The sequence below is a fragment of the Helicoverpa armigera genome, chromosome 1 (assembly GCF_030705265.1).
Source record: "Helicoverpa armigera isolate CAAS_96S chromosome 1, ASM3070526v1, whole genome shotgun sequence".
NCBI lineage: Eukaryota > Metazoa > Arthropoda > Insecta > Lepidoptera > Noctuidae > Helicoverpa > Helicoverpa armigera.
Window position 1 is genome coordinate 5,462,469 of NC_087120.1, and position 23,823 is coordinate 5,486,291.

Sequence of the window (23,823 nt, forward strand, 5' to 3'; positions counted from 1 at the left end):
ACACCAGGGTTCCCGCTGGACTTTCCAAGCTTCAAGACTGCGGAGTGAAGTGTTCGGCGTGACATTGATGCCGGATCAGCTGCAAGTGATGAACCCTGCTATGGTGTTGCTGATGATCCCCGTCTGTCCTGGTGGGGCGTGGCCCTTACTGCCTGATATGCCGCCGCTACAGAAGATGTTCATTGGAGGAATGTTGGCAGCGATGGCTTTTGTTTCTGCTGGTATACTACAGATTGGTATAGAGGTGAGTTTCTTGAGCGGGGTAATGTAGAGGGCAAAATTGTTGAGAAGAGATACCTGATATTCAGCAAATGGTTTCTTCTCGGGTTTGCTTTCTATTTTGGGGTGAATATTTTTTTCTAAATATTCACCCCAAAATAGAAAAATAAAAGAGAATAGAGAATTCATATAAACTATACGAAGTCTTGGTGGACTAGGACTAGGCAAAGGTAAAGGAGAAAGTCTTGAGAAAACCTGGACTTTAAAGTCTGATATCCCATCTGGCCTGAGCAAGCGTGATGATCAACTCACATCCCTCTCTATATGAGAAGAGGCCTTTTTCCAGCAGTGGGACAGTAGAAAGGATGATGGTGATGAAACTGTACGTGTTTTTCAGCGTTCAACACTGCAAGTACCAGGGCACAAACAAACAGGTCTAGTAATAATGAATACCCTAGGCTGTGCTGTCGACGTGGCCATCAGAGGCGAGGGCATTGCCACGGTGGAGCAACATGGCACTGCCCTAATGACCCCACTGCCCCATCGAGTCCTCATGATAACCGCTACCAGCCCCGTCAACTGCGCGGGAAGGGTCATGAAGAAATTTGTCGTGAAAGAAGAGTTGAAAACTGTTGCTGGAATGGTAAATATGATTTTGGTGTTTTTTTCAGAAGTAGATTTTTATAGGAATAATTTGGAAGAGCTTATTTTATTGCACTATTCAAGTGTTCTTAAGGCATCCTTCCGAGACAGTGTAGAAATGTATGACGATCGCGATTCTGAGGCAGATGCAGACAGACTATTGGCAGTCGGCCTATACATTTCCATACTGTGACTATCGTCACGTTGCCATCAGCTACCAGCCTCGCGTGACAATACTTGTCTCCGAAAGGCACCTTTTCAGAAAGAAAGAAAGAAACATTTATTTGTCAGAATATGAGTACTAATCAGTTGTTGGGTGTAGTTATCAGTTCTAACCATACTCCGCCATGATCAGGCGTTTACTATCGCAAAAAAGAATAATTTCATTTCCTCATCCCTAAAGTGTATTAGCTTTGAATCACGTCATGGCCAGACGAAAAGCTAGTATTATATAAAATTTTTAAACACACGAGTTCGTAATTATTTCCAACTGAGCCTTTAATGGAAATCCTGATGCGTCTGATGTAGCCTAAACCACGCTAACTAATATAGACGTATAACCAAATGAAATGCGGCAACACTGTCCCAATTGAAAATAAACTTCACGTACAAATAAACAAATGAAACCGGTCGTATGCGTCGGGTGCTTTGATACCGACGCTGCAAGACATGTCAAGTCAACATCTATGTTGACAAAAAAGTTAGTCGAATCACTGAAAAAACTAGTTCATTTGCCAACGGGGGATGTTTCGTTCGCTGAGGCTTCAGATACCGTTACAAAACAAACAGTGAAAATGATTTACAAAATCTAGTTGGGATCAAGGCCTCAAATAACGATTGATGGTTATATTGCTTTGATGTCAAAATTTAAGGAGAAAAAGGCTTCTCAAACAGAGCTTCGAGGAAATGCAATTTTAGATTTTTTAAGTCAAAAAAAGAAAAGTTGCATAAGTCGAAAGAGTTCCCTTCCCCAGAGTGCAAGTTTCTCAGAAAGTTACATTGTCTCTTGCCGGGAGTCAAACACCTACTTGAGTGGCAGTTTCCCAACCATCACGCCACCACGACGTTTTTAACTTATTAAACCTTAATTCTCCTACTTATGTTTTAGACAGGCAGTAAAAGCCTAAGAGGCACGCGTAATCTAACTCTGAGATGCTTCCGAGAAATTTTAGCAAACTTTTACACAGCGAAGAACCTGATACTAAGAAAACCGCTGACGTTAATATGACTGGAACTAAACTGTTGGCTTAGATTATGAATTTTTTTTAATGACTTTTTACAAAGCAAAATTAATTATTATATAAATACGATGCGGATTTGTAAGACCATTTTCGCTCTGCCCACCTAGTGTGCAGTGAGGTTAGTTACGAAAATTCTCGGTACACATCCAAAAAGTTATTACCGACGCAACTGTATTGACAACTTCATACTCTGTGCCTTTTATTTCTATGCTATGGTCTGGATGAATATTTGGTAACGGGAAACCTTCAATCAGAAACACTACGTGTACGGACCACGAATTGGATTCCTGATCAAATGCCAGCCAAAAATCCCGCGCAATTCTTTTGTGCGAAACAGAAAACAAAAAAAACAGTGCGTGCAGCCTAACCCGGGTGCAAGGGGTCTGTAACGAGCACGTGTTTACAGAAATATCATATCTAAATATTAATTACCTAAATAAATTGTTGCAAATATAAAGTAACGGAAAAACACGCCATTTCTGAGATGTTTCATCGGAAATTCCATTTTTATACATAAATTACATACGATTTTTACAGTTTATAAGTTAGTTAACTTCAAAAATATATCTTCAGTTCTTTTCTTTTCAATATAAAAAAAACAAAACAGTACATTGATGGGAACATTAATTAAAGCGTTTATGCTTCTAAAACCAGAGATACATAATTATCGGAATTCTTGTGAATTGCAAATTCGATTCTGCGTATATAGTAGGTAATCATTGCTATTTAAAGGGGCGAACGCTTGACAGCTATTGGTTACACGAAAGTAAGTTGCATGACAATTTCATTAGTGGATGATATGTATTGCAAGCGCTGTTAAATAAGCACAGAAGACATAGCCTGTCCTATGCATTCCTATTATATACCTGTACCACGAGTTTAGTATTTGACTGACGATACTCGATACCGACTACGAAAAATGAATGTGCAAAATAGTTTAAGCGCCTCTAGCGGTCACTTACAGAACTAAAATTTGCTATAAAACGTAGTGGATATCGAACATCGACAAATACTATTGCTTTAAACTCACGGTAGAGGTACTATAATATTGGCTGTAACTCCGGCTGGTGAGAAAAACTTGCTGCACATTTTGAGTTTCGAACTCTAGTAGCGTCGATTGCTAATGCGCTTGTATTCTGTCGCAGATATATTTTTTTATTTACCAATAAGCTGTGATCTAGTTTTACGGCCAGAATTTTAATGTTTTTGTTTTTATGTGATTTAAATATTTAAACATTTTAACTAGGTACTGATTTCTTTTCCCAACTATGTTGGGTTCGGCTAATTTTGATAATAATTACTACATTTCTTGAGAAACACCGTGTAAACAGAGAACATGTATTGTATGATAATGATATTTAAATAGTTCTAGTTAGACTGCAAGCCGACCCTAATCTTGTTGTGCAATGGTGAGCTGGTTACCATAATTGAAATAATTATGCATATTCGATACCATCATCTATTGCTGTAGATACTTAGAACTGTTGTAGTTTGATCCTCATAATAATCTTACAAATTACTATCTCCTTATTACCTATAGGAATGATTAATTGCTAATGCGATGAAAAGCGTAACTAAAGGAAACAAAACTGATATTGAGAATGTAATGTGAAAAAAAAGTATTCTTACAGTATTGTGTCAATTTCGAAATATTTACATTTAGGGGTAAAGCGGTATTTACCCGATTACCTAGCTTTTAGCGTTACCCTGCGGCCCGGGGACACTTCTTCCCGTACCCGGTAAAATAAGTTAATTTTTCAAATCGGTTCAGTAGTTTCGTAGCCCTTAGAGTACAAAAAAAATGTTTTGTTTTTATTGTATTAGATATAGATTTTAAGTATTCCTAAACTTTGTTACAGTTAGATACATAGGTAAAGGCTTTCACATCTCCTGCTAGTGATAACTGCGATCGTGGTACGGGCTATAGCCTAAAATTACGTTACTAGCTATGCCGACAGCGACCTAATTTTCTTTACAAATAAAATCTATCACATGACAATACGTGTACTGTAGGACCGGATCATCCTGTAGATTCTAAAAATCAACTATCATTTGATAAATCCGATATATCTCCCGTGCAATGTTTTGAAATGTCACTTGGTGCAGTTGGTACTGTGACAATTTTCGTAGGATTTTGCTTCGAACAATAAAATAATATTGCGCGAAGCAAAGAAATATTGCAGAGTTTTTGTCTCATCAGCCTTTGCTGGCGCATAAAAGCCACGATGCAATAAAATTGTCACTTTATAGTTAAGGTTTAACTTTTCACAACCAATATTGGCAGCTGAAATATTTTATTAACCAAAAATGAAATAAAAATTTTCATTTTGATGCTTTATTTCAATACGAGCGGTTATTTACAAATCTACTTAATTACTGTTTTCTGAATAGCAGCTGCACGGATTCTTAATTAATATCGTTACAATTTACAAATAAAATAATTGATGAGGTTAATTCGTTTTGCTTTTTGCGATATTTTATAATATTAATTGTTAAACGGAATTCGAAATAAACTTGGATTTACAATATTCACAATTTTGCTTTAATTTTCAGTTCATGTCTGTGGTGATTGGCCAAAATTCTGACGATCAGATAGGATTGTACTTTATGGACCCCAATCCGTTCGTGAAATCTCTGACGGGGAAACCTAAGTTAAAGTAAGTACTTTTTAAAATAATATCTTATGAGTGTCATGGCCTCTGAATATTAAGTTTTTGGAGACTCCATGCTTTTCGAATGGAACATGTGCAATTTATAAGTCGTAACTCGTGACTGGTAGGTACTCTAAAATAAATAGTAAGTGACTATTTGGTAGCTGTAGCTATATGAAGTTTATATTATACTTATATTAGACTTAATTAGGTATTCCGTTTCGGTGCGGCTGCCGTGCGGCTACGATGCGGTCCGGTGTCGGTACCGAAATCGCTCGACAAGCAGTACCGCGTTTTATGTGAAAACAATTGAACGTCCGTCTGTCGGACGACAAACGCAGCTTTGCCGCACCGCAGCCGTACCGACACGAAACCGCTAATTTGCAAGAACTATAAGGCAACTATGAATTTTCAAAGTAGACATTTGTTTTACGAAAAACGAACGTTTATCTTGTGGGTCCACTTGAGCTTAAGGCCCAAGTTTACAAACGACATACACGATTTTCTATGAATTTCCACCTTCATTTTTCAAAACAGTTTTACGAAAAGCGGACGCAATAAGTATTAAGCTCTCGGTGATTGGGTCAAATTGGGTCTAAAATAATACAGTCTATTTCCCAACGAAAATCGATCACAAAGCAGCCATTAGTAATTAAGTAGGTATTGTTAACGTGAATTTCATTTGTAATTTCGTGCCTATCAATAATCATTTACAGCTTATGTACCGTAAATACAGATTTGTTACAGCCTATTAAATCAACAGTCATTGTTCCTGTAGCAATGTTGATGGTATTTGCTCGGGGCTTATGGCGAATATTTAGTAGTGTAAACAGCGTTAATTATTTAGCAGTAGTGTGCCGTTGATATTTCTTAGTATGTTTCATCATCTGCTTCTATTTTGAGTTGGCTGTCTTTAACAGATGCAGCTGAATACCAGTGACATGGAGTGACTGCCCAATCAAACTCCTCAACGAAGTTACCCGGGCAATTCGATATCCCTTGCTAAGATTGGTTGTCAGACTCCCTGACTTCTGACTGCAATATATATAATGTCAATCTGCGTAACTAGAGTAATGAAAGCTCTCTGGCCAGTCTGCCGCTGTCTATGACGCCATAGACAAATAGAGATGCATTTCTATTGTGACGTCACTCGAAACATTGCAACAAAGAGCCCCTTGTATGAGAGAATACAGTACAGTAGTCTCATAGCTATATTAAAGCTATAAGCTACCATAATTCTGTATGAAACTTCTCATAGAAATCTGACACAATGTCGTAAATTTTAAAAACTATGTTCAAATTCGAAAAATTTTATCTGTTGTATAATTTACAAATGCAGCTTCGTTTCGAAAAAAAAGGGAAATAATTTCCAACTTTCAGTCATAGAAAAGAGTTTCAAATACATAATTAAAGCAGGAATTTTGTTCTGAATTAACTTTCATAAGTGTAGTTTTATACTCAGTTCGAATTAACTCGAACAACTCTCGTCGACGACATTTATTCGCGTTTGACGACTGTTAATTTTTCTTTTGCATTTTTATCTGTTCCTCTCGCTGACATATTTTTGAAAAGTTCGTGTTCATAATACTGGTACCTACTTTATTTATATAATAAGTACCTGTTTTTGTAAATCGAGCATTGAAATCTTATTTTCTCCATTTCTGACCAGTCACATTAGTACTTCACACTGGTTCAGTCTATTAAACTTCATAACTTCATGTCTATACCAGTTTCCCGACAAGCAATTTATTGCTTTTCAACTTTTCATCCGTTGGCGTTATCATATTCCTTAACAATATGTTACCTGTAGCACTTTATTGGCATGCATTTCAAGGAAAAGTTACTATTCAATTCTCAAAATAGCAATATTCAAGCAATATTCAGTTATTGAATTTTCGATTTTCAGTCGAAATATCAAAAGCAGTTTGGCTCTCGTCAAACTTTAGTTCCTAGGAAGAGATGAGAGCTATCCTCTCATCCCAGCCAGAAGATTGTTCTAAGCTGTGGTAACCAAAGGACTCAAGAAGGAACACAATCAGTCTTAACATAATTTCTAATGCTAAACAATTCAAACGTAATCATTATTTTTTCGACTACAATTTTTTATCGAACCTATTTTTGCACCTTTTCACGCCCTACCCAAAAACAATTTTCAACCGCAAAAAAAGAGAACAGTGAGTAGAGAAATCCATTTTTTACAGAGTCGTTTACGTCGGTGACACTGGCCCCAACAAAAACGTGTCGATTGCCGTGGAAACTGAAAAAAGATTGAGTGACATCTACTATGTTTCTGACGCCCCGGTTGACCATATCGGCGAGTCGGCCTACATGTGTCTGCAGCCGGGCAAGTGAGTGTTACTGATGTTTTTTTGGAAAGAATATCGCTTATTTAAGAGTAATCTATTGATATCAAGTTTAGTGTTCTTCAGACTATTTAGAGAAGTAGTAGGTACCTACGCGTTTTTCAACACAATTTACATACTAGCTTTAATTCGGTTATATCGTTTTACCAAGAGTATTCTTTTAAAGTCCGGGATAAAAACTATTATATGTTCTTTCTCAAGGTAAACTCTATCTCTCTACCAAATTTTATCAAAATCAGTTCAGTACTGGTTTAGACTTGAATGCGTAACAGACAGAGTTTCTTTCGCATTTATAATATTAGTAGGGATAGACTACACAGGTATAATATAAAATCTGTCTGAGCCATCTTTCTAGCAAATGTTTGCGACCATCGGTAAATTGACAAAAAAAAATTGATTTCATGTTTTTTTTAAACTGCAGCCGTATTGTCCACCATCAAAAATCCCAAAAGTTGAAGTTTTCTGTTATTATAAAATAATATTGGCGGTGCAATTTACTCGAACTGGACGGCGAAGCAATCAGAACAGAATACCGACTATCATGTTCGGAAACCAGAATTGGGGCTATCAATGTATTGTTTACACGGAAAATATGATGCGCCTACATTATTCAGTTTGGTTTCTTGAAATTTTCAGTGTGCGTTTTCATAAAATACATACGTGGAAATTGATAAAACGATCTCTAGATATCGTTTTACGTTGCTAGTAGGCCGCCGATTTACCGAATCGCCAATTATCCGAATTAAATAATTAATATTAATAAATATTTCTTGGTTTTAAGGCCTGATGGGTTTGCATCTTACTATGACCTCATTCAATCGATTCGATCCCGGTTCCAATTAATTTAGATAATCGGCATTCTACCTTTACTTTAATAACAATAAAAAATTTGGTAACGTGATGAAACTTAGCAATGGACTGTCCGCGTGTACTTACCTTGCATTTATCGGATCGGTAGTAGTGAGCTTATATTGCATATGCGCGCTCAAATGAGCTTTAAGAGCCTCAACGCCAACGTCTCAGACTTCATGACTTTCAGGCCTTTTTTCACCCATAATGTAAACATCAGCTTTTTTAAAACAACTGTTTACTTTGAATGTCGTCTTAATTTGAATTCTTGTAACCGTTGCTTAAGAAAACTGACGTTTATGTTGGCGTTAAAAAATTCCCTACAACTTTAACATAGTCAGACGTTTAAAGTAACGTTAAAAGCCATAATCTGAATTCAGGGAAGCGCTACTTTGTGAATTTTATTTTACATACTGCTGAATTCTATTTCGTAGAAATGCCGTAAACAAACAATTAAAAGTTATTCGTATTTATGGTATAAAATTATTTTATTTTATTTTATTTCGGGAATTATTTAATTAGCATCTGGTCATAGCCGGAATTATGCAATTGTATTGTGGAAACGTTTAAAAACAATTAATACTTTTTGCTTACTGAAAACAATATTAATTTTCACTTTCTTTCTCTGTGAAATACAATGTTAAAAGCTGCAAACAGAAATTTTAAATTCTAACTTTTGTTTCCTTTGGTCTTATAAACAATGCAATATTTTAAAGAGGAACTTACAATACAAGTAGAACTTTTTACGAAAAGAATTATGCAATTTAGTTCCACAAACAATAAGAAGTAGGTCAGAAGTGTTTAAGTTTTATGACTGCCATTGTATTCGTCTTTATAAGAAATGAAATGGTCATGAAATGGTCAGCCATGTAGCTTGTTATAATTTAAGGTGGTAAAACCCTATTTTATATTTTTTTTCTTCTATTAAAAAAAAATAACTCGACTGTCAGGTGATGTAATTACCAACGCAACTTATCTAAGTTTGTAGATACTTACTAAGTATGTGAAGGAAAACATCTCTCGGATACCTGGACTATAACGTCTGAAATCCAATCCTTTATTGAGCAAGCGTGGTGATTAAAGCTCAATCCTTCTGTGTGAGAGGAGGCCGCAGCCCAGCAGTGGGACGATGAAAAGGCTGATGTAGATAAATGAACTTTAATTTGTTTTTATTTTTTACGGATCTTTAAGACACAGGGTCATTGCCAAACAATATTGTAATTCTTTTTGATGAATATTTTTTTTTTTATTGAAATTCCAATTCTGCACATGCAGTGTTGTCGGCAACCAGGCGTAGTATTCATGCAACTTTGTTTCGAAACAAATGTTTGCCATGAATACGGGGCTTTGGGCCTTGGATATTCTCCTATTCATCCGTACCAGCCTACTCTCAATACCTTTGAGATGAGCTGCTGGTTTGTTCGAATTCGGCTGAATACCAATATCTTGTGTATCCACGATATTCCTTGTTAGTACTGCCTGTTGGTTATCCGATCTGGTAATTGTTTTTCCGTGAATACCCTGTTACAGTTACTCAAAACACTATGTATGAATGAACTGGCCAAAGCACGAAATGTGTATCCTTGTAATATTCTGAAGTACCTTCGAAAGGTTGTAACGGTGTTATTATTCTTTCATTCAAAAACTACGCAATGGATTTTGATGAAAATTGGCATACTGCGTGCGAGAAGGAGTTTACACACGAGTGAATCCATGTGTAGAAGCTAGTTTACTTTAATCGCGCGTAATTCTAGACTAGGGTAAATAAGATACACTTCTGGCGTTCTAATCTAGATAGTTTCAAACTTTAAGTCAATATGAAATCCATTAGACTTACTGAGACACACTGAATGTCGTAGGTGCCATCTATTTATCTATATCTATATAGGTCTGTAAAAAAAGTAGTTTTAAGTCACACACTTTATAACTCAAGAATTTCTGAACCGTTCATTTCATTCGTGGTGGTCACGCCATCATTCCTAAACGGCTGGAGCGATTAAACTAAAAATTAGAGGGGAGATAGCTTAAATTACACTCGTGAAAAGGATATAGGATAGTTTTTGTCACCATCTGGCTACGGGAAACAGCTATATCGGGGCACGGGCGCAACCGCGGGTGGAAGCGGTCAAACAATATATTACAGGAGTTTATTCTACCGACCCTACCTCTATCGAATATCTCTATCGCTTTAAGGATGGCTGAAAGAGACCCCAATTCTGGGTTAAGCTCGCCGTTGTACATAACTGTCTGTATCCCGTATGTATTTACTGTTTAGTGTGCAATAAAGAATAAGGAGTTTTTTCTTCCCAGATTCCGATGGCGAGCATTAAGCGCTGATGGTGAAATGTCAGGCTCCGGTGAAGGGTACCTCAGAGCTGGTGGGGTATACGTCCTTTGTCTAAGAGAACGTCTTGGTCGATTGGACGCCGCAGTTCTTCACGCTCCGAACCCTCCGAATGAGCTGCACTTAGCATGGATAGTACCTCAGTACTTACTCGTGTCAGTTGCTGAGATCATGTTCGCTGTTTCGGGGTTGGAATTTTCTTTTACACAGGTAAGGTTAGAAAAAAAACAAGTTTGGATATTTGTCAGTCGTTTGTTTTAGTGATTCATCGAATTCGGTTGAAATACGCACGTTTGTTTGCTTAAGTATATTTCAATCAACTCCCGAGCCTTTTCCCAACTATGTTGGGGTTGCCTTTCTGTCTGCAAGCAACTGAGTACCGGTGTTTTAAAAGGAGCGACTGCCTATCTGACATCCTCAACCCGGGTTACCCAATACCCCTAGGTAAGACACCAACGTCTGACTACCAAGTCAGACTTACTGACTTCTGATTACCAGTAACGACTACCAAGGAGATGTTCAAATGACAGCCAATTATTTTAATGACACATCGAATTCGAATGAAATACGCACGTTTATGCCGTGTCCTGATTTGAATATAGAACACTTATTTGTCTATGTGTAATAATGCTGTCAATACTGTAGCGCGTGGCGCGCTAGGAACCGGGGATCTTCAGGATATTTAATTATAGTACGCGCCAAATAAACTTGCAATAAAGGTCATTCAACCGCCCTGCCGTCAGGGGCGCATCACCTGTCCGCCATTTTGAAACAATGTCCTTCCGTCATTTCGAATTTGGAATGCGCTTGTCTGCCCATATTTGAACTAAAAACGACTGATCATAATTTTGACCAAAGGTTTGTAATCCTTTGCGACAAGGACGCCTCTTACCACGATACACTTGTATTGATCGTGTTAGCGACACTGCCCATACATTTTTTTCGTATCGTTTTGAAATATTGGGATACATTGGTAGAAGGAGGTGAACGAACTTTATTGCACGCTTATTTGGCGCGTACTATAAAACATTCAATAATAACTTTAACTTTGCGTTTATTCGCTGACTCGGGGGTGAAGTGACATACTTCAATATAAAATCTATTCTATTTCTATTTATATCATTGTCCGGCCAGTTATTAAAAATATAAAACCTACTTCTAATCTACTTCGGTACTACAGCTCTACAATACCTACTTTAAAACAGTTATTATTTTCAGGCCCCAAAAAGTATGAAAACTATAACAATAGCTGCCTGGTATGTATCCGTCGCCTTTGGGAATTTGATTGTCATTCTTGTCGCCCAGACGAAGATATTTCAATCTAGGGTTAGTTTTGTTTTTTTTTTTACTAAATATTGGTATACAAATATGGCTGAAAATCATGGCACAAACGTACATACACACATAAATGTCAAACTGAGATACTTATTTTTAAAGTCGGTTGAAAATGGTTAAAGAAGCCACAACAAAAGTTCACAGAATATAGACCTTTGCAAAGTTTTTCAATTTTAATTAAGTTGCTGTTATAAATCTGTAGACGAATTTATGAAGAGCGTTTTTTCAACGTATTTAATTGAAGTATATCTCAACGTCAAATGAAACAGGTTTTTTTCCAAATAGGCCTTCCAAGGCTTGATCTTATAAAAGGTCAAGCATAATTTGGGCGGGTCCATGTAGTGGGTACTACGAAAACAGGCAGTAAACAACTGTAAGAAAATATGTTTTCCTTGTAAAATGCATTTAAATAAACATACCTCAATTCAATGAAGTCAGTTTTATAATGTTAAAGATAATATTTAGGACTATTTTTAAACACGGTTGAAATATAATTCTGGCTGGTTTGTCACTTAGGAACTCTTTCCATGACAACATTGCTATCAATTACCTCTTTTTAGACTGCATGCTGGCTGAAAATATTCGAAAAAAAAGGAACTATTCTATATAGAGGCAGTATAAACTCGACAGTTGTCTAAATATTTCGGTGGATACGTGTCAGTCTGTCTGCCTGCACTATTTTCCGTACCATGATAGGCAAGGTATAAAAATAAACAGTTTTTCTACCTTCGTGTTAGACTACGGGAAAATCTCGTTGTGTCCGAGTATATTGCGGTCATTTGAACCGTTCGGTGATTTATTTAAGACCTGCTATTCGTGTTTACTGGCTCTTTGAGTCTGTAGTTCGGAGCTTTTAGCTAACAGCCGTGAAGATCGATGTGAATGCGATTTTGGCTCAATCAGTACTGGGGATTGAGATGTGTAGAGATTCTTTTATAGTAGTTTGAAGGTGTGAGTCATTGTGGCGATTTTTAGGCGAAGACGAATCTTTGAAAGAGACAGTACCTAGATGTTTTCCGTGGTTCCACATGCGTCATGTAGAAACTCCTTCCCGTACCCGGCTAAAATATTGTTTATATCATCCGGGAATAGGACAGCTTCCCAACAGAGATATATATTTTTTATCGCAGCTTTTAGAATTAAAATAGAACAAAGAGCTATTTCTCTGTATTATATTACTATTGATTCGTTATCGTGCAAATTAACAATTAATTAGGAAACAAACCTAATTGTACCGAATTTAGTGTTAGTGGAAATTAAATTGTATATAAAATTAAATGTTGATATGTAGCGTCAAAACGTCAGACGCACTAAAATGTAGATTAACAAGTTAATACAAAATTATAGCTATACATTATACATGACATGTCAAAAACAATAAACGTAATATTATTATTTAGGTACAGTAGACCGCACATCAGTGGTAACTGTCATGCACCTTAACTCAATAGTAATAAGTACGATTTTCCTGTAAAACTGTTACCACTGACCTGAAGTTGACTGTACGTAATGTGTTTAGTTTGGTTGGTAGAACATTAGCTAACAATTATAGCTACAAATCAGGCTGTTTGTCCGTAAATGTCACGAGATGATATATGTGTTAGTGATCTGACCGATATGCAAGATTTATGATAATAGTGCTCAAATGTTAACAAACCAAATAGTGTTCAGTCCTGACCTAATAATCGGTTCATTTCTACTAAGCCCTTCGAGATTCGCTATCGAGACTTTGAATGAACAAATCATATTAAAATACTAGCTTCCGCCCGCGGCTTTGCACGCGTAGAGTTCGAATTTTCTTAGCTATAAACCTCGGAGCCCGAGACCTCGGAGTCCAACGAATGCAAAACCGTGGAAATCGGTTAGTGCGTTCTGGAGTTATAGTGTCAGGAAGGAAAAACCGATTTTTATATACAATAACATGTCATATTCAAATGATAAAATAATTCAAATCTCACGTCACACTCAATTCTTTACTATAAATTGATGTTTTATTTAATAGCAACATGATTTGGAATCAAACCACAATGACAAATAAAACCGAGTGCCAAATAAGTTATGTCGTCTATAACTTGTACAAATGCGCCATAACGCATACTTTACATTTCTTAGCTGACCTACCTGTAATCATATAGGTTTGTAGGTAGGTCAGTATCACTAAGGAATGCATCTATCTAGGTAATGTAAGGACTACGTGGCAGTAGGTACATTTCCAATGCCGTTTATTAATTTCCGAGAGTTGATCAACTACCTAGAAAATAGATCAACTTACGAGTCTTGTTATTTTCCGGTGACATACATACTACTACTTGGACATATATTTACTATATAAGACCTAACATACACTATGACAAAAGAAAGCTATGACCATCAGGTTATAGCTTAGGTAGGTACACCTAAACTATAACCTGATGGTCATATCTTTCTTTTTAATGTTATATCAGGGTTCTCTCATTCGAAAATAAGAGAGAGCCGTTCAAAAATATATGAAAGCTTTAGAATTGACTTCAATACTGATCGAGTTCGCATTGTCTTATATAGGGAAGTTTGTAACGAAACCATAGCGCGATTCAGTTTTCCCCCCTTAAGGCTCAGCGCCATCTAGTTACGAAATGGGTACTAACACACATACGGGTTTTTGTATGAAGGCCGATATGCCTAAGCTATAAGCTATAATCGGTGTCTAGTTTATGATGATATGTTTATTTCGCCACCGACTTCTAGGCCGATGCACCCAATAATTTTGTTTTGCTTTTCAGTGTTTTTTTGGGAGTCGGTTTTATTTTTTTGTAAAAAGTTTTTTTTGTTTTCGGGTTTTCAGTAACAAGCATAGTTGTCACTATCCTCATTACTGGAAAGTTCTCATCAATAGAAATATTATAAGCGCAATTATAACATACACGGGGTAGTTTACATATTCATTTGTCGAGTTCCCTCAACCTTCTCTGGTCTCCATCATCAGGTCAGCTCCAAACCTTCACTGTTGTATAGTGTTATTAGACGTACCTACATCGCACTGTCAAGTTTTTAAACCATGCATGGCTACAATTTTCGAAAGTTGCCCTCGATTTCTCAGGGTTTCCATTATCACATCCTGTCCTGGTGATTATGGAACCAACTGGGAGGTATACCCTATCAAACAAAAAAAAAATGCAAATCGGTCCAGGCATCTTCGAGTAATCGGTGAACATACGTAATAAATATAGATGACGTATCTTGCAAAACTGTCCCACTGTATAATAGCTACTACATAAAGTGGCTCAATCGGAATTACATACAAAGTAAACCGCAAACATTAAAATTTCGCGAAACATTCTGATGATCTCGTCCAATGACAAATAAGTTCTTTTTACGGCACAGTAAATCCATGATTAAAGTCAAAACGTTTGACCACCGTTTAATATGAAAATGTATTTCACAATTTTGCACAAAAATATTGAATCCCGATAACGTGTGATGATCTATTTTGATTACGATCTTGTTGACGATGAAGCACGCTTTTTGCTTTATTGGAAAATAGTGGCGTCAATGATTCAGAGCGACTGTCTGACCGCAAGAGCTAATGTGAATGAACATGACACAATACAAATCGTTTGTGTCTGCGCAGAAGGCTTAATGCTGTCAAATATTGTATTAAGTGGCCTATGTTCAGCAGTGGACGTCCTATGTCTGAGATGATGATGATGATTGTATAATGAAATAATTAAAAATGCATTTTTTTTTAACTTAGAATGAGAGGGATATCAGAACTTTTGTTTCCAAGAGCAGTCGGGAAACTGCGGGCCCCCTTAAGGTCAACGCTTGCTGCGGCTGTGAGATTGTTCGAAAGAGCTACCGCAGCCCTGGTTCAGCTGATAATTATCCGTATATCCAAAAGAAGGTTGCTTGCCAACAATTATGAAACTTTTATATTAAAACACTCTATATAATAGTCGAGTAGAAATCAATAATTAATTGGTTCAGTTTGAAATTGAGCCTACGAGTATTGTCGGACATATGTACGAGTATTAATTACCCTTTGTGGCAGACGCGTTTGTTTCCCATGAACGGCCTCAGACTGGAATTTAACTATGAAGGGTTACAGGGGATATTGTGTAACACCGTCACCCTCTGTCACCCCTCCTCGTCCACAGATCTATAGAATATTGTAGACAATAAGACCCAATCACAAGCCGTGGCGTAGTGTGCAGATAAAAGGCGTGATATTCAATGGTACGATATTTAATCAACGGTGTGTGTAGGTATATTGTTTTACTTTATTGAAATACTGATAAAGAAAAGAGTTAATTATTTTTCCTTCACTTGATCTAATAGGCACCAGTTTAGTTTGAAAATAAATATTTATGAATTCAGTTTCTATTGTCATCTTAAGAAGGCACAGGCTTTGCTTTAATGTTGGGTATATACCACTGCACTGTGTCGAATAAAGTTGATGCTCGAAACCTAGAACCATACCCTGTACTTCGAAAAAACCACGTTACATATAATAAGGTGGCTTTTGCCCAGGGGTTATTAAGAAATCTAGTAACCCAATAATTCTCGAAATTGTTCGAAAATAAAGAATTTTTGTACAACTCTAGAGCTTATCCCAAACACTAACAGTATTATAGCAACCAATTAACCCGCAAATTAGGAGATCACTGACAATTATCTGAGCTGAAATCACATTATCCTCCGTAACCCAGTTACCTCCATCTCGCCTTACTTAGTGCTCATTATAACATTTTAATTATGAAAGTTACGACGTTGTGTTAGAATGTGTAATGTGATAGATACCGGTTAATTAATCACGCTTTATCGACGTTACTAATTTGCCCAAAATCTGACCTATTAGACCATTCATCTGTGAAATAGATAGACTTTTTGTGCAAGATATATTACAAGATATGTTTCCTGCAATGAGGGTTTTCGATACTTTTTCTGCCGCCAGGCGGCGCTTCGTATGCGTCAGGTCCAAACAGCTGTCAAATAGTATGGAATTGTAGGTGCCGAACTTATTGTTTATTGAAATTCTGTTATATTGGAAGTGTTATTGATTTTATTATGGACTACGGTCAGAATAAGGTTTCCGAACTAAAAATTGAGCTAAGAGAGAGGGTGCAAAGGTCACTGGTACTAAGGAAAAGCTTGTTGAAAAATTTGTTAACACAATATGATTTCGTTTTTTTTATTTACTCAACCGCAATAGTAAAACAATAATGCAGTGCTTTAATTATAAAAAAAAACACTAAAATCGTTCACTATACATAGTAAAGATAAGCACTTTGACAGTTACCTGGACCTGACGACTCGGTGCTGCCACCTCGTGGACGCCATTTTAGAAAACCCTCATTCTGATTTTAACAGACTTAGGTATATTGTTTTAATAATCGGATTACAATTAATCATGACGTCAAATAGTTTAATACATTCTAAGAAATACACACAAAGTAACAGTAAAGTTCAAATAAAAATTAAACCTCTGTTTTTCTGGGCTCTCATTTCCCATTTCTATTTTTCTGGAATCATAAAGTCAGAGGCCACAAGGCTATGACTTTTCAAAAATTGTGTTTACTTATAATGTTGCTGTCAATACCGTTTGCTCCATATGCGGCTCAAATGTTCCGGGGACTTAGTGAACTTCGGTAACGAAACCATAGCGCGATGCAAAATTCACCCCTCTTGGGTGAACGCCATCTATCGAGCTCGCAGTCAGACTCAATTCCTACTGTTTGCGCTAGGACTAGGGAATAAAATAACAAGTCCAAAGATAGATTTATCACAATATGACGGTGGTCTTTTTTCATTTATATATTTTGATACATATATTTTACATTTTTAAATATTAAATATAAAAAACTAACGGTGGTTAATTATTATGATATTATAAAATATTTTTCATCCCACCATCTCGGAAAGAGTAGTTTTACCCTTTGACATCTGAGCGCAAAAGCCGTTTTTATTTGTTTTATTTGTATTTGTGACAATCTTGAAAAGACTTTTCAAACAAATACATATAAAACAAATAAAATACTGCTTAAAATAATTATTCAATGAAATTAAGTAATTTTTATTATTGTTTTTACATAGATTTTAAACTGAGTTTTCAAATAAATGAACTTTAATAGGTTCTTCTTTTTGATTTGATAGTCATATGTGCGCGCCATTTTGTTTTTTTGAATTTAGTAATTTCCTCGATGAAGTGGGATGAAATTATTATTTTTTATTGTTTTGAGGTCGATTTTAAATCTCGTTACATTTTTAAACTGAGTTTTTGCATAAATAAATTGTAATAGGTGCATCTTTTTAATTTGCCATGTGTGACGTGCGTGCCATTTTCTTTTTTGAGTTAAGAAATTTCCTCGATGAGGTGGGAGGAAAAGTTACGTGTTGCACTCGAGTGCAAAGATTTTTCACCTTGTGCTCTTTTGATTCCCTCGCTATCGCTCAGGATTCTAATTATTGAAACATTCGCTACTCTCGTGTTTCAATTTTAGAATCCTTCGCTTGCTCGGTCATCAAAATTGAGCCCGAGGTTAAAAAGCAACTTTGCCCTCTTGTATAACAAATAACTATTGTAGGAGTTTATAGTTTCTGAGATTTCGTAATTAATCAGCGCTTTTACCTTTTACCCGGTTTTACTCGCGTCCCGAGTTAAAGACTTCCCGTACCCGGGTAAAATTGTATTAATTGTATTGTAAAATTGTAGCCGATGTTACACGGGGATAGTGTAGCTTCCCAACAGTAAGAGAATTTTCTAAATTGGTTCGGTAGTCCTAGGCTGTGCACATCGTGTGCGCAGTACTGTACTCGATAATTATTTTGCTTTGTTGTTATTTTAAAACAGCTTTATCTCAAAAGACATTCATTCATTAATTTAAATGTAAAAGGTGTAAAAGAAAATTTTGTTGTAAATGAAGTACTTGTGACTTACTTATGTATATTTGGATAACGATTAATATCATGTTTATAAAAAAAACACCTCGCAAATAATGCATTTTTTGAGGACAAAGATAAGCATAAAAAAGGGTATAGTGAGCTAACCCTAAGATGTGCAGTCACGGACATTTTATTTTAGAACTTTTAAAGGGAAACAATTCTGTTATACATCATTTTTGCGAAACTTCAACCGTTTACGCAGCGCACTCAGCAAGCTCTCAATACAACAAAAAATCCTCCGATTTTTAAACATTATTCATTACTGCTCTGCTCCTATATATTAGTCTTAGCGAGATGATATATAGCTTACCAATAGCCTTTCTCGATGAATATCTAACATTCAAAGATTTTTTTGGATGGGCAGACATGGCGAAACTGTAAGGGTTCCTAGTTTACTAAGGAACTCTAAAAATCCACGCAATTAAAGTATTGAGCTCCTTAAAATACGATTTTACATTCCGAAAACTGACATATTCATACACACTAATAACTAGAACATTTAACGCTAGCTTTGCAGTCAGCATAGCAATATAAACAGGACCATAAACGAAAACTAGTTAATACCAGTTATAGAACAACAAGCAGTCTTGCGAACTTCGAAACATCACTTTGAGAATACCTGTATCTTGTTTATACTTGTTCTAAGCGATACACGGTAAACGTCAACTGTAACAGCCAACTTATGCTCTTATGTGAAGACCTGTGCATCTGCATATGACCTGAAACACTTCTCGAATTATTTAAATACAACTTGCAGTTTTACTCGTCTTCTTTGTGGCATAAGCTTACCGAAGCTTCTCTTCTTTTACAAAATGTGGGGATTCACAAAACCTTCACACGGGAATTTAATTCAGTAATTTTCGTCTTCAATTAGAAAGACAACAAAAGTTCTAATTTGTCGCAGTCGTTTACAAATTGTAGGCGCATGTACGTTTCGGCGATCCATCTTTATACTGTTTGCAAGCTTTCGTGGGATTGAAATCGAGTTTGAATTTTTATTGTGTAACATTTTCAGGCGACGGAATTTTTCGTGTACGCGGCTATGTTGGCGATAGCTATGTTGATTTTCCTGAGGATGGCGCAAGACTATCACTCTAGGAATATGGACGCAGACGGGTCCTCTTCAGAGAGTCGGCCCTTGTTACACCATCGATCCAAAGTTAGTTGCTCCTTTAAAGTACTTCTAAGTTGCTGTTAATGATCCGAGTTTTATTATTTTCGTGGCGCAATTGTTTTTTATTAAGCTGTTAAAGTATTTTTTAGTTTATTATGACTGTTTAAGTAGGAACGATTATTATAAAACGTATCATGGAATGAAACAATGAATGCTTGTTCCCAATTAATATTGCGAAAATAAAGACAAAGCCTATTGTGAATTTGTCCTATAACGCATTAGCATAATTCGATCAGTTGAAATGTGAAAATAATATTAAATTCGGCGCGTGTGTTTATAATCCTTTAGGCTCATATTCCATCGAAGCGGAGTGGAAAAGTTTTTGAACTTCAACTGCCCATAGGATTTTTTATTCAAAAACCTCGTCTTTGCCTACTCAGTAGTTTTCTTGAGCGGAAAATTCTATCGATTTTTTTAAAGTTCTCCTCTCTACATAAGTCGAGTCTAAACCTAGAAGCTGGTTAACTTAGAAATTCTTTACGCAGCCGGTAAAATACAGCCTGCCTATAGAAGTGTTTTCAAAATTCGTTCAGTACTTTAGGAGCCCGTTCAACAAACAAACAATCGAATATTTTCCCTTTAACATTGAGATAATAAAATAGATACATCATACACGAATACGTGATATGCTAATTCGATTATTATATTGGGGGTATGTGACACAGTAACAAAACACAGATAATATTTATTTTTAAATAACTATTATGATTCCAACCAATTGCAAAGGTTTTATTCAGTATTTTGTAGAAACCGCGTATTTTAATTGTGAACAGGCAATTCAGAATGTTGTTTAAAAAACCTTTGTTTGTTTATTTTTTTAATACTATTTTGTGAAACACAATCAATTTATAAAGAGATTTCCAGTAAATCAGACAAAATGATTTACGTGTAAATTTTAACTAACTCGAGCGTAAAAATGAAAGTTTAAAATTCACTCTCAAATTATTGGCTTCAATTCATAGAATTGATTAACAATGCATTTTTTAAACTAATAGAGTATTTCGGTGGATTTCAATAACCTATTCATCTGTGGATTTGATACCTACCTATCTACTAGAGATAGCAATATTATAATGGCAATATAATTTTATAATAATGCTTTTTTAATGCTCAATCCTTCTCCATGTGAGAGGAGGCCTGTGCCCAGCAGTGGGACGATAAAAAAGGCTGTAACAGTAATTTTATAATTTGTCATAACTCTATTAGCTTTCGCCCGCGGTTTCACCCACGTCCCGTAGCCGGATAGTGATAAAAACTAAAACCTTCTCCCGGGTCTAAGTTACCTCCCCTCTAATTTTCAGCCAAATCGGTCAAGCCGTTTTCATGTTATGTTGTGACAACAGAAAGCGGGTTTCATTTTTACAAGCTTTTATATATATAGATTAAGCAAATCAACGGATATGATATAGAAATTCCCTGTCAGTACACAGCTAAAATTCTCAGTTATTCATTTGTTTCTAGTAACATATCTTTTCTTTATTTCCCCAGGTAATATCAGTGCATTCACTATCAACATCGAGTACTCGTGCGTTTGGAGGGACGGGAAGTAGTGCAGCCTCATGTCTTGGCGTCATGGAGCGCTCTCGTCCCGCGGCCTGGCCACAACGCGCCTACGTCCATCTAGCCACGCCTAGCTCTGGAGAACCTAAAGCTACTACATTAGCTCAGGAATAGAGGGATAGGCAACTACAGAAGGGATACTTACAGGATAAGCGCGTTTTCTCTCTTACTGCCTCGTTGGTCTAGTGGTCGCAAGCACGACTGCTTTGATTGAGGTCTCGGGTTCGATGCCCTGGTCGGTGAACGATAAACTTTCACAAAGCAGCCTGTAGTCTGGAAGTTGGTGATTGATTCACCCGTACATCGGAGAGCATGTTAATGTCGGTGTTGCGCCTGATCTCTCTCCGGTCGTGTCGGATTGCCGTCCCATCGGGTTATGAGAGTGAAGGAATAGTGAGTGCACCTGTGTCTGCGCAAATGCTTGTGCACTGGCTGATTTCCTTATATGAGAATAGCCAGGGCTGAAATCGGCCTTGGACGTAGTAAATTACATAGGCTCTTACAGGAATAGGCGCTAACAGCAATAAGTAGTTACAGAAATAAGCACATAGGCTGCGTTCAAACCAAACTGACTGTCAGCCGCCGAAGGTGAGCGAACGTTACGCAGTTTCCATACCTATTAACTTTTTCGTTCACATCTAACCGAAAGAACGTTATTACGCTATGCTTATCGTATTGCAAGCTATAGCGTATTATAGGCGAAAATACCGTTTATTTTCACGTTAACACTGGGGCTCACAGTGAGGCTGCTCACATTCGCCGGCTGACAGTCAGTTTGGTTGGAACGTAGCCTTACAGGTAAAGGCTCTCACAGGGATAACCACTTAAGAACAAGGAACCTGCTACGACTGTGGCATAGCTGGTTAATTGAAAACAGCTAAAAATAGTTGACGCTACGCCGTAGCCAATGGTTGAACGGTTGAACTACCATTAGGACAGTCTAAATACAATAGGAGTCTCGAAGCTCTGAAATATTTTGTAATTTGACTATTATTAACTTTCCCAACTAGTGATAATGCTTTGGAAATTGGTCATACAATGTTTATGTAGGAAAAATAAATTTTCATTCATGATTGAAAATGTTTTGATATTGGATATATTAGTACCTAATCGAAAGTTGTGCGTATTATTTACCAAATATTAATAGCTTTTTGTTAATTTTGTACGCCCGAGTCTATTGTTGATGATAGTGTTTTATTCATTTTAATAGAAATATTAAAACGAAGAACATTACGAAATGAATTCCTTAGAAAATTCAGTGGAGTCATGTAAAACAATGTACTGTGATGCAAACAGCTTAATTCTCGTAAATATTAAAACAAACCACACCACGATTTTGAATACACATACATTCACGGTTATTTACATTTACGTTACGTGTATTATTTAGACACTAATATCAAGTAATGTTAATATGTTTACCTTTCTTTATAATTAAATTAAATAATTTTCTTTAGTTATTTAATCATAGTTTTAATTATGTACTTTGAATTTTTGGTTATTAACTATTTTTAAGTGTTGTGTAATAAATATTTAATTGTGTTTTGTAGTTTGATTTTTTCCTTGTTTTCTGAATGGAAAGGAACGTTGGAGGCTGAACCAAGTAGATTTTATGTCAGTTTTCTTCGATTACGATCACGGAATTTATAATGAAGTCTTGTAAGTATAAAGTTATTTAATTACATTCTGATGTGATAAGGAAATAAAATATTTCGACAGGCTAATCCAAGCTCCTCATAGTGATCAAATCATAAAATATAAAAATGCTATTTTATTCAGATCTTCATAAATAAAATGATAATATTTTCCTTCGTATCGCACTCATTTTTCCACAGGATAATTTTTCAACTTCTCAAAAATCATAATCACCTTGCTTCTCACTTTACTATCTTTGGTGATAACATATTAAGACCAAAGTCTTTCTGCAATCTTCAGTGAACTATATCATCGATATTACAGTATAATTGTGTCTGTTTGTCCAACTATACCGGCACGCTCGAGGTCGGAATATTATCCTTTTCATCCGGGAAAATGAGGTAGTTCTAAGTATTCGAGTGATCTTGTCAGATGCCGCGAGTTAGCATCTCTGTAGGTAAATATATATGATGCTCGTTATAAGTATCTACTATACTAGGAACAGATACAAAAATCTCTTAAAAACTCGCGAAATGTTCCGAGATGACAAAAAGTTTAGGGAGAGCTACACAAATGTGAATTCCATAGTTTAAATATTTAGGGACCTAGGGTGCTTACATAAAGAAACAGGTTACCTGTTTACCTGTTTCTTTAGGATTATTACAATAGGATTGTATTGAAATATTATACCTGCACTAATCGGTACCTACCCGTACAGGTTTGTCTGTACCGGCAACCTGTTTCTTTATGTAAGCACCCTTACTGGCACAAGAATATATTATAAGGCAGAAAAAATGGTGTTATGCAAGGTAAGAAATAACCAGATATCACGGATATCGATGGAGAGCTCAACTATCAAACTCCCTGAAAATAATGACAGCCATCAAAACAA

General features: G+C 36.3%; 1 protein-coding gene across 1 annotated transcript in view; it reads left to right on the top strand.

Annotated features, from left to right (window-relative positions):
- The window catches only part of LOC110375745 (uncharacterized), a 47,305-nt gene extending 25,880 nt beyond the window's left edge, over positions 1–21,425 (top strand). Inside the window, exons 21-28 of the mRNA XM_049840988.2 lie at positions 8–244; positions 617–862; positions 4,656–4,759; positions 6,955–7,101; positions 10,276–10,519; positions 11,528–11,635; positions 19,578–19,721; positions 21,225–21,425. Of these exons, the coding sequence (XP_049696945.2) occupies positions 8–244; positions 617–862; positions 4,656–4,759; positions 6,955–7,101; positions 10,276–10,519; positions 11,528–11,635; positions 19,578–19,721; positions 21,225–21,410 (1,416 nt within the window). The 3' untranslated portion in view covers positions 21,411–21,425. The remainder of the gene's footprint in view (positions 1–7; positions 245–616; positions 863–4,655; positions 4,760–6,954; positions 7,102–10,275; positions 10,520–11,527; positions 11,636–19,577; positions 19,722–21,224) is intronic.
- The last annotated feature ends 2,398 nt before the right edge of the window (positions 21,426–23,823 follow it).